The following is a 12,207-nucleotide window of genomic DNA, read 5'->3' on the forward strand; positions in this document are numbered from 1 at the left end:
GTATATATATGTTAAGAAAGGAGGTTATTTCAAGGAACCCCCCTGAAACGACCTTCTTCATCTCCTTCGATTCCAACCTGATTCCAATGCTTCCAAATCCCATTTTTGGTGCCAAATGAACCCAAAAACCATCTCAACATACCCCCAACATCCCAACCATATGAACCCTAGCCAAAACTCCCAACAAAACCAAGATCTCAACCTAGAAATCACAACTGCAAAACATAACTAAAACAAGGCAAACCAGGGAATACAATGGTTAGAAACTTACCCAAAACTCAGCTTATGATGCTCTTCAATGGAGGAACACACTCCCAAACTCCCAAGGCTTGCTTCCCAAGCTTGAATCCTCAAGAATGGTTCAAAAATCACAAAGAAAGTGAAGGAGAAAGAAGATACGGGAAGGCTTAGAAACTTACTCTGTTTTTCTACCTTCTTCTCAGCCAAAATGGTTATATTTATCCTAGGGGTGAAATGACCATTATATCCCTAGGTTAATTTAAAGTTTCTAAAGGCTCCCAAAGGCAAAATTGGTATTTTCCTCCTATCTCGTTAATCATAATTAACACTCTCCAATTCTCGCTATTCTCGATAATCCCGAACACCAATAATTTATATCCCGTTACCCTTTAATTCCCGGTAACGCTCTAATCATTAAAATCACCCCGAGACTCACTCCGAGCCCCGCACTTAAACTTGTTGTGACTAAACCGCTAATCAGTATTCCAAGATCGTCTCATGCCGAATAGCTCGAACAAGCCTACATTATAATGTGGTCTCAACAACATATCACCGACATGCATACAAATATACAATTACACCCTCAATGTGCCAAATTACCATCACACCCCTGAGATTAAAATGTGGACCCACATGCATGCATTTAACATCATATTATAATATAATCCACATATACATGCATATTATCAGTTAATGGCATAATTAAACAAATATGGCCCTCCCGGCCTACTAATCCCACCATTAAACCACATCGGAGAATTCGAGGCATTACATTGTGATTTGTAGTTTTTTTTAAAAGATTTTTTTAGAAGTTATTTTATAAATTAGAATAATTTTATTATTCCTAATTTATTTATATGTATATTTTTTTAGGATAATTTTTTTATAGGAGCTTCACTTTAAGCCCTATCAATAGGACTCTTAGTGTTTATCGACTCATGAACAGTTTGTGACGTGATTTTTTTTTATGACCATGTATATTGTAGCTATTTAGAGCATCTGCAAATTTTCAAAAAATTCCTAATAGTTTACAGTACCGAAAACTAGGTTCAAACATGTTACTTTCCACGCGCATAAAAAAATTTAGTCACCCGTGTAACAACATATTTGAACTTAGATTTCAGTACTGTAAACTATTCAGAATTTTCTGAAAATTTGTAAATGCTCTAAATAGGTATAATATATATGATCATAAATAAAAATCGCACCAAAAACTAATTACGGGTCGAGAATACTGATAGCCTATCAGTAAAACTTAAAACGAAGCACCTATAAAAGAATTCCACTAATTTTTTTTAATTGATATCCAAACAATTTTTTTCGTATTTGGGGCAAAAAGAAAAAATATTTTTTCTTAATTTAAAAGGTCTTCGGGGATAGAATCATGAAGTCGGTGCCGAGAACAGAACACGATTCAGCTCAGCTGTTCCACAATCCACACTACGACACAATTGTATAATCAGAAGACTGTAAAAGAACATTTGGATCCTTTCTTCATTTTCACCACAAAACATTCATATATTCACATAAATATATGAATATATAGTACAGAAATTCACATCTATATATGAGATGGTTAGGGCCACCGGAAAGCACACATCGGCGAGGTTATTGCTCATATGCACAGGTCTTTTGGGCATCGCTCTCGTTGCTGACATCTTCTGGGCTTCTTCTCCTCGCTTTTCATATTCCAATCTCTCCCAATGGTCTTCTCAGGATAAATCCCAAACCACCTTAGTATTGCCCTCGAAGACGTCCCAACGAGATACGCTCGCAAAGGTAGAAAGCTGTTTTCTTGACTCTCATTGCTCTTACTTTTGGTTGTTTGAGTTCAATTCTCAACTGGGTCTTGTTTGGTTTGAGAGAAAATGTGGAAAAGATTAAGGGAAATGGGGATTTTGTGAATTGGTTGGATAATTCACTGGGTATGGTTTAAGCTTAGTTGGGAGTTCTAATTGGATTGAGTTTAAGGATGGAGATTTTTGTATCTTGGACCATCAGGATTTTATTATATTTTTGTTATAATGGACTAAGTCGGGGGAGTAGATGCAGTAGTGATTTTATTTAGAATATTATGTTTGGATCTAACGTTAATCTCAACCTAATGCAGTCATTTCAATTGATCGTATTGGAAAATTAGTTAGAGATGGATCCTGATTGAATAGTTGTTTGGTGACAGAATGTTGACAAAATGAGAAAAAATAAGGAGATTTTGAACTACATTATCAAACACTGGATTGTGGTTGGCTCTATATAAAGATTAATGGCCCTATGCTTGAACCTTATGCTCTTCAGTTAGATTTTGAATTATGAAACCAATGCATTGTTTGTTAGTTTACTTGCCATTGGTGTCTTAGGAATCTATGGTTGGGTCCTTATTTTATTTCTCATAAAGTAATGACTGATTCCTGTTGCTTACAGGAAAAAACTATCAGATATAAGAATGAAACTATTTCTGGGAGAATTCTTTCAGCAACTTTTGCGGATCTGCCTGCACCAGAATTACAATGGGAAAAGATGGCTCCTGCTCCTGTGCCTCGTCTTGATGGGGCTGCAATACAAATAAAAAATCTTCTTTTTGTGTTTGCTGGATATGGAACCATCGATTATGTAAGAACCTTGTCTTGCTCCTTGAATTGTTAACTTAAACGTTCCTCTTCCGTCTACAAAAGCTAGATATCTGTGTTGATTGTTTTACTTAGTCTATGATGTTTTCTTTTTGAATAAATTGCTGATTTATCTGTTGTACATTTTTACTATCTTGTTGGTCTAGAAAACACATAGACCAACAAATTTTTTTCTCACAATCAGCTATATCTGCTAGTTGATTCAATTCAAGTGTAGGAAAGGTCTGAAAATTTAACAAATGGATACTGACATTTGAAATTAATGGTTCTACTATACAGATTATTACATTTTCATGATTAGAGTCACAATTTGATTGTTTCACAGAGTTATGATAGAACAATGTAGTTGTGCTACAATGCTTCTTTCTTCATGGTTGCTCATGCACACACATATTCATGTGTAGTTGTAAGTGTGAGTGATGGTACATGTGGATATATGCACTTGAGTCATGTATATTATTTTAATAGTGATGGTTCTTTTTTAACTTCCGTATGAACGATTACAATTTATAACAATGAACAAGGACCCCTACTGGGGTTGCAATTGCCAGCTGATACTACAGTTGTTAGATTAGAATTTACATACGTTGAACTGGAAGATATCTGTTGCTGTTTGCTTGTAAATGCTTATTATGGAAAAGATTATCTTGTTATCTCATAATAAAGAGTCATGGACCCTAATCTTCTCAACTTTTTCTTTTGTTGACAATATACAGGTGCATTCTCATGTGGATATTTACAATTTTACTGACAACACATGGGGAGGAAGATTTGATATGCCAAAAGAGATGGCACATTCGCATCTAGGAATGGTAACAGATGGGAGATACATTTATGTTGTGACAGGACAATATGGACCACAATGCAGAGGGCCCACAGCTCATACATTTGTGCTCGATACCAAGACAAAGAAGTGGCACGACATGCCACCTTTACCAGTTCCTAGGTATGTATTTTTATCAAGAGTACATTGACAAGTTGTGCACTGCTATTGGGACATGTATTCATTTTCTAATGCTAAAGCTGATTGTTGGCTCTCAGTTCACACCTCTCCTCCTCCCCTCAGCCAAACCTCTGCACTAAAATAAAAGTTGTGCAGCACTTGTTAAGCTTCCGTTGGGCATCATTATTCTTACAGTCTCTTGTGTTTTATGTCATGTTAAGATGTTGCACTGTATTGAACATCTTTTCTGTAATTGTTTTTAGTCTTGATTTTGTGCCATTCTTAAGTTGATAGTCGAGGAGTTTTTCGCAGTTAATATTGATTCTTTAGATTATATATCAAGATTTTTAGTTCAAATGGCTATCGGAAAATCGTGGCTTTAGGACTTCTAGGTTTATCGCTTCTATAGTCAAAAATTTTGGGTATATGTTAGCTCAAGAGGGGTTGACAGTGAACTTATCAAGAAGAAAATGAAGTTGATCATCTAAACTCAACACGTGGTTACAAATATATTTAATAAGTGAAAAGATTCTTTTACTGGTATTACCTGGTTTCACAGTCCAGATCCTTCGTTTACTGTCATTGTATGTCGAGGAAAAAATTGACTTCTATGATGATGTACTAATTCTTCAAGATTAGTGATATAATAAAAAAGTTCATGGTATAAACATTGTAAAGTCAGATGGTTTGACCATTCTTGCAGATTACTGCTTCAAACCTGTAACATTACATTTACATGATATTAAACAAGGTAAAATAGATTGTCTGAACACAAGTCATTAAAGATTTTCACTCACAGGTGTTTGGTTGGATCATGGTTCGCTCTCATAAGTTTGAATTTTGGGGATCTACGTAATGATTTGGTTGGATTAAGTGAGAGGACAAGTATCACGACTTATATAAACCATATTTTTGCTTTCAGTTCATGCTAAGAGTTGCATTTAGTTCTAGCCTTGGATGATAAGCTAGCTTCTACTTCTTCATTATTTTTGGGGTTAATGCTCTTGATGTAAACTTATATTCGTGCAGTTTTTTGCTTTTGTTGAGTTTCTTGATTAAGGAAATGGTAGTGAATGCATTTTGTTGAAAATTGGTCAAGATAGGAACTAAAGTATTTAACAAGAATCATATGGATTTCTGTGTCACTCCCTTTGTATTTATGTTGATTTCGTGTTCTGGGTATTAAATGGTATTGGAGTTTAATTAGTGGCTGCAAGTATCTAGTCACAAATAACTGATTGGAAACCTGCTAAGCTCACCCTAAATCTGAATGGTTTATACTGTTTACTTTTCAGGTATGCACCTGCAACTCAACTATGGAGAGGTAGACTCCATGTGATGGGAGGTAGCAAGGAGAACCGACATACTCCTGGACTGGAGCATTGGAGTCTTGCTGTGAAGGATGGAAAAGCATTAGAAACGGAATGGAGGGCTGAGATACCTATTCCTCGTGGAGGACCTCATAGGTTTGTGCAAATGCAAAGTATTCCTTTCAAATATGCAAACCTAATTATGTAAAAGATGAAAATTCTTTTGAAAATGGTTTCCTTACGGCAATCAAGAACTAAACAGCTGTTCATAATGCATAATTGATTTATTTATGTTGATATAGTAGGACCTAGTTGCGTTTCTTCAAATTCAAACTATTTTCATCACAAAGTTTTGTTCTTCAGTTCTTTCTCAAAAAGTGAATATTCTCTCCTTGTAATCTCTTGGCTCTTATTTTGAAAGGTTTTGTCAGGAATCTCAAAGTGTTAGAGAGTGAGATAAAAGAGATATGCTATTGTGGAGATCATTGTAGGGGTATCATTGTCTAAGAACATAGGCCGTATGATATCTAGTGTTATAACTGTCTGGTGGCATTTTGTTGTTCTTTATTGCCGTCATTTGACCACCTAAACCAAAAGTCTTAAGCTACGCAAGTCATTGTGATGACACTTTGGTAGAAAAACTAAGCACTTTCTAATTACATCAAGTAAATAAATGCCATCTAACTTGTAATTTTCTTGTAGGGCTTGCGTTGTGGTTGATGATCGACTTTATGTAATTGGTGGTCAGGAAGGTGACTTCATGGCAAAACCCGGTTCACCTATTTTCAAGTGTTCTCGAAGGAATGAGGTGAGGAAGTTTGTGTACTTTTCATCCGTGTAACTAAGTATTGCCAATTTCCTAGTTCATGTATAATGTCGATGGTTGGTCATTGACTTTCTTTTTTGCCAAATTACATATTTACCTGGGAAGGCATATGTTTCCCAGCTTAATGATTTTGCCACAAAAACAACACACATGCACACAGGTTAAAAAAAGGCTCATGTTTTTTAACACTATGAATTCTCAATGAAGTCTTCAACGAAACTATATGCACATAAGAATGCATTTTAGATTATTGCATGCTTCTTTTAAAAAAAAAAAAAAATTGTTTGATCCTTTTTTAAAATATTTATGAGTACATCGACTTAGTTGACATACAAATATATGAAGAAAAGAGATAGATTAGGTTTACCAAGAGATCAAGGAGCAATAAAGAGCAGGGGTGCTATTATAATAGTGTTTTTCATAAGATACATTTATTTTTCTTTTTAACTGTTGCAATGAATATAATTCTTATTTTCTTATAATGGAAGAGAATCTGAAATTTTAATTCAATTATTTACTGAATTGTTACTGCAGGTTGTATATAGTGATGTTTATATGCTTGATGATGGGATGAAGTGGAAAGAGCTACCTCCAATGCCCAAACCAGATTCCCATATTGAATTTGCTTGGGTTATTGTAAACAATTCTATTGTACTTGTTGGAGGCACAACTGATAAGCATCCTGTAACCAAAAAGATGGTTTTGGTTGGAGAAATTTTCCAATTCAACTTGAATAAGCTGGTAATACTCTCTCCTTTTATAATTTTATTTAAGCATTTCACAGATGCATAAGTTGTCACCGTGTAATCGTTCCAGCGTCTGCAGCTTCCTATGCTTTCTGGTTATCCACACATGTGAATGAAATTCTATGAATTTTGCTTGGCAGTGCCCTGTCCATGTTTGTAACTTTTTAGATTCATCTTCTTTTCATGGTGGACTATTTTAAAATACAACATCTGAAACAGTTGATTTATTATGTTTGGAATGGGACCAGTTTGGAGTTAGTTGGTCATGAACATAACCCTTGTTAGTAACAATTTGGATTCAATGATTCTATGTGAAGCTATTTGATGTGTAATCCTTTTCTTTTATGAGGATGCTAATTTCTTATATTGTTGGGGTGAACATTTTGTGTTTATTACAGGAGTGGTCAGTGATTGGAAAACTTCCATTCCGAGTAAAAACCACGCTCGTTGGATTCTGGGATGGCTGGTTGTATTTCACATCCGGACAGCGAGACAAGGGACCGGACGATCCAGCCCCGAGGAAGGTGATTGGAGAAGTTTGGAGAACCAAATTAAAATTGAACTCATGATTTTTCCAATAATTTTTTGGCAGGGAGGGATGGTGTTATGCACATTTAACTTTCTTCTTTGAGAGGCAGCCAAGTCAAAAGAGCCTCTGGTAATTTTTCTTTACATTTATATTCTTTTCTGAGTAGGAATTCAATTGAGAGTGGAGCAAATATCTCCTAGTTAAATAGCTTAGTCATATATTTGTATTGCTGAATGTATAATGATATATATATATATATGTACACTGGGGTTTACTTACTATTAAGACTACATTCTTTAAGACATTAGATGATATTGACATACGTGTTGAAATAATCTCCTTGTTCATTTATTATCTTTAATTTGAGCCCAAAATTCTCAAATCTTAATAACTTTTAGAAAGGCCATTAAATCTCCAAATGTTGGCAATTAATTCCTTGAGCTTTTATTATTATTATAATTACAATAAAACATCCATAAAGTATTACTCTCTATTGGAATAACTCACATTCACTTATAAATATGAATAAACTTCATATTGTAATAAGTTATATTATTTCTTAGTTTAGTCTTTAGAAAATATGTCTCTACACAGTAATAATAAATATTATATGTTATCTTATACATAATAAAAATTTATGATAAAATTAATTATTAATTTAGATTTGTAAAATAATTTTGTATATTTCCAAAATTATATATACATGTAGCTATACATTTATGTTATTTTTGTTTATCAATATCAATGTTTATATATTGAATTTGATATGTTTATCAATTATTATTTAATTTAGATTCAAATGTGTATTCTATTAAATTATAATTTTCTCATCCTAATAAAATATGTTGGTCCAACATTATTTCTTCTTTGGTTGGATAATTTTTCTCTTTTAACTCCTAAACTAGTCGTTTTTAATAATTATGTCGTTTTTCAGTGAAGATGTCGTTTTTTTCGGTATTGTAAAATTGTCGTTTTCGATAAGATGTCGTTTTCTTGTTAATTCTTCGTTTTTGAAGAATAATGTCGTTTATTTGAAGTTGTGTCGTTTTTTAATGTCGTTTTCTTGTAAATTTGTCGTTTTTACGATTATGTCGTTCATTCCGAAATAACGTCGTTTTCTCGTAAAAGTTCTTGTCTTCCTGTAAAGTTGTCGTTTCCGAAATTTTGTCTTTTTTTTTAGTATTTATATAAAAGAGCTATGCATGCATGGAAATATGAACATTTATTAATTAATAGGTCTAATAATAAATCAACCAGTTCTTATCTCAACTAAAATTAAAAGTCAAACGCATGTTAATTCCAATATGACTTGAAGATCATGAAACTTTTAACAAGAGAAGTGTAAATCGGAGCAAACAAAATATATGTATATATAATGAGATTTTCAGAATAAAATTTATATACATAAATATATAGTTCCATTCCATATATATGAGTCCAATATATATATATATATATACACATATAATAACATATAATTTGTTAATTAACTTTCCACCGTTGAGCTACCAGAAACGAAGCTGATGGTGGTGGTCCGCCGTCCACGGTGGCCGACGATGATGCCTTCCCATGCTTACTCGGAAAATCTCAACCAAAAATATAATGGTGTCATATACAAATTTTACTAACGTAACTCTTGTTCATACGGTTTTACATATAGATAGTTTATAATTGAGCTGAGCCTTTGTTTTCCACATATAATAAAATTTACTTCTTGTTCTGTAAAAAAAATAAAAAATCAATTATTTATTTAGAGTTAAATTGGCTCTTTCATTTAAAATACTCAATTACTATTGAAAACATAAAGAGATTTATGATATCTATCATAATTCATAAATAATGTTTAGGAAGAATTATTAATAATCTTAATAGAAATATAGACATGTAATTATAGATAAGTAATTGCACATAACACACCTAACTCTAATTATAAGTAATCAATGTGTGTGGAGAATCAAATCATAGAAATATAAGAAAAAAAATGACAAATTTCCTATAAAATTATTCCAATTATCAAGTTTTATTTGCCTCTACTTTTTTTTTCAGCTTAACAAGAATACTCATTGAATTATTACTTGGTGAAAGTGGTAATAATTGTTAGAGATAAATATATTGCTTCAATAGAAAATGGTAAGAATTACAACTCTAAGCAAAAATAATACAAAGACAAGATGATTGATTAAATAAGATTACAACTGAATAGTAATAAAATACACGTAAATGTAGAAAATGTAAATAAAGAGAATAATAGAAAATACATCTCTAAACAAAATATACAAATAGACTAAAAGTAGTAGAGAAAATATGTAGAAATGATTACAACTCTAAAAGCAAAGTGTAAATAGAAAAATAAAAGAAAAAGATGAGAAGCAATAGTAGAAAAAGAAGAACAATAACAAAAAACAAACGCTCTCTCTCACACAACTAAAGTGAACAGCATTAGGGATCACCAACTTGAACAAGATTTACAACATTTGTCCAAAAACTTATTTTTCTCCTATCTCAAGCACTAAGGGAACTCTCACAAATAGAAATAGCTCTATGGAGTAATCAAACATCTATGGTGAATTTTTAGCCAAGTGCTCTAGTAGATAGAAATTGAGGTGTCTAACAAATGAGCAATAGACTACTATTTATAGAGTTTTGAGACACCTTATGAATTTCAAATTCCACCAACCCCATGTTTGTTACCAATGTTTAATTTGATGTTTAGATAATTGAAGATAATTGAAATGGAGATTTGAGAATTACTTGGTTGTTGGAAACATTCAAAATTGGATAAAAACGAAGTTGGAAAAATGCTTTCAACACTCTAGAGAATGGCCTGGGATATGCCTGGCCGCGACCGCTGGCTTCTGTCCCCCAGGCGGCCTGGGACAATCTGTGGCTGCTCATTTCGGCCACCCAATTTTCCAAACTTTTCCAAAACGTTCCAAACTCACTCACACTTGATTTTATAACTTCCATACACATTATGGAAATTAAAATCACATCTCCAAAAACCATATCACTTATGGCTTTGTAAAATTCAAACTCAAAATGTGTAACATATAATCTACATATTATTGGGTAATATTTGAGAGTTACAAATTTATAACTGATTTTGTAACCTCAAATATGTTACACATATTCACACTATCCAAAAAATATAATTCTCATATATATTATGTTACAATATGTAACACACTTTTATCACATTATTTAATCTAAACATTATATTATAACTAATATAACAATAATTTGTTATGTTTAGCCTATTTTGTTCTTTAAATTCTAATCTAATTAATCATAATTTGAATCGTTCTCATTATAGTTACCAATTCCGATTAATTATAGATTGTCAAAAAAAGTCACTTGTCTAATAATAAATAACTAATATTATCATTTGATATATGTATTGTTATTGATTTATATATATAGGGGAATTTTCTTATAGGGGCTTCATTTTAAGTCCTACCGGTAGGGCTCTCAGTGTTCTCAATCCGTGAACAGTTTTCGGCGCGACTTTTTTTTATGACTATGTATATTGTAGCTATTTAGAGCATCCTACAAATTTTCAGAAAATTTCAAATAGTTTACAGTACCAAAAACTAAATTCAAACATGTTGTTTCACAAGTCAATATATCACTTGTATTAGTGATAATTGGAGATATAAAAGCTACAATTAATGTGAAATTAATAAAGTTGAGAATATGATTGTGCCTGAAGGAGGTCTAATTGGAGGATTTTAGTTAGGTGTCAACTAATCCATTTAGAATTCCTCCAAATGTTTCTTCTCTAAAGTGTAGTTTGTTTATACGAGTGTTGTTATTTGACACCATATGATTGATTAGCGATATTCTATAATACTTATTAAATCTAAATGTGGGACTTAATATTAGAATGCATCAACAACAGTATATCTTTACAGTATACTGGTTTCCCATTGCTTAGAAACTAACTTAATATATAATGATGTCATGTAGTAGAAGATTTATATCATTAAAGTTCAGTTTCTTATAAGCGAGTGAAGATTTATAATAATTATAAATATTAATTATAGCCTTGTAGATTCATTTAAATAATTTTGGCTTTGACAATACTTTTACTTTTCACTTCGGAGTTTTTGAAAAGATTATTTTAGGATGAACTCTAACAATAAAAACTATATGGTAGAATTTTAGTATCATATTTTTTTTTCATTTACTATACACCACTAAAACTTATAAAAAAATATATTATTTATTATTATATTATTTTATTAAATCATAACAATAATTAAAGATATTAATATCAAAAAGTAAAAAAAAAAACAAAAACAACAAGTACTTTTGTCGTTGCTATAGAAACCTAACATAAAAATGCGAGATACTGTAGCTCATTACCAAAATAGTGAGGAATATGCATATCGGTTGGGATTAATTTGGTGTTAAAACAACACCGAAACGGTAATATATCATCAGTTAAAAATAGCGTGAGAAGCTATAAAGATTAGTTTTATGAGAAATAGCTTTTTACGCTAAAAAATCTAAATTGCACGATAAATCTAACCGAACTTTTAAATTTTGAAGGCTGAGATAATATTTTCAAAACCCTAACCAATCAAAGTTTTAATTTATTTCGAATAACATTACGTAATTTTCTTTTATAAGTAGCTGATAAAATTGTCACAATAAAATAATAATTAGATTTATACCATTTTGAATCTCTCTGTTTTTAAGAGGACCTCTCTTATTAATAATCCTATCCTATGTTACTAGTCGAATGTTTAAAGTTTATTATATATTGTCCACACAAAAGAGTTTTGGTTGGTAGTGTAATAATTGTAATCGAAACTAACTAAATATATGAGTACGAGAGGTGTTGTCTCTCCCATAGTCTTTAATTTGTTAGGCATTTATTTATTTATTTATTTTAATTTAAAGCTATACAAAAAGGGAGTATTCTATGATAGGGGCATAAAAAAGAGCCCTCTCGACGGGATTTTTTTGTATTTTCGACTCGTG

General features: G+C 31.9%; 1 protein-coding gene across 1 annotated transcript; it reads left to right on the forward strand.

The window, feature by feature from the left end:
* Window positions 1-1,592: 1,592 nt before the first annotated feature.
* Window positions 1,593-7,499, forward strand: LOC133821805 (kelch repeat-containing protein At3g27220-like). The gene is made up of 7 exons (XM_062253952.1): window positions 1,593-2,019; window positions 2,662-2,850; window positions 3,584-3,813; window positions 5,106-5,276; window positions 5,823-5,928; window positions 6,481-6,687; window positions 7,091-7,499. Exons 1-7 carry the CDS (start codon window positions 1,813-1,815, stop codon window positions 7,259-7,261), a joined length of 1,281 nt encoding a protein of 426 aa, XP_062109936.1. The 5' UTR covers window positions 1,593-1,812; the 3' UTR covers window positions 7,262-7,499.
* The last annotated feature ends 4,708 nt before the right edge of the window (window positions 7,500-12,207 follow it).

This window comes from Humulus lupulus, chromosome 3 (genome assembly GCF_963169125.1).
Source record: "Humulus lupulus chromosome 3, drHumLupu1.1, whole genome shotgun sequence".
NCBI lineage: Eukaryota > Viridiplantae > Streptophyta > Magnoliopsida > Rosales > Cannabaceae > Humulus > Humulus lupulus.

Excerpts from the sequence above, each read along its gene's own strand:
- LOC133821805 (XM_062253952.1), top strand. The coding sequence starts at position 1,813 with ATGGTTAGGGCCACCGGAAAGCACACATCGGCGAGGTTATTGCTCATA. Across the intron at positions 2,851-3,583 it reads GATATGGAACCATCGATTAT|GTGCATTCTCATGTGGATAT; the intron begins GTAAGAACCTTG and ends GACAATATACAG. Across the intron at positions 5,929-6,480 it reads AGTGTTCTCGAAGGAATGAG|GTTGTATATAGTGATGTTTA; the intron begins GTGAGGAAGTTT and ends TTGTTACTGCAG.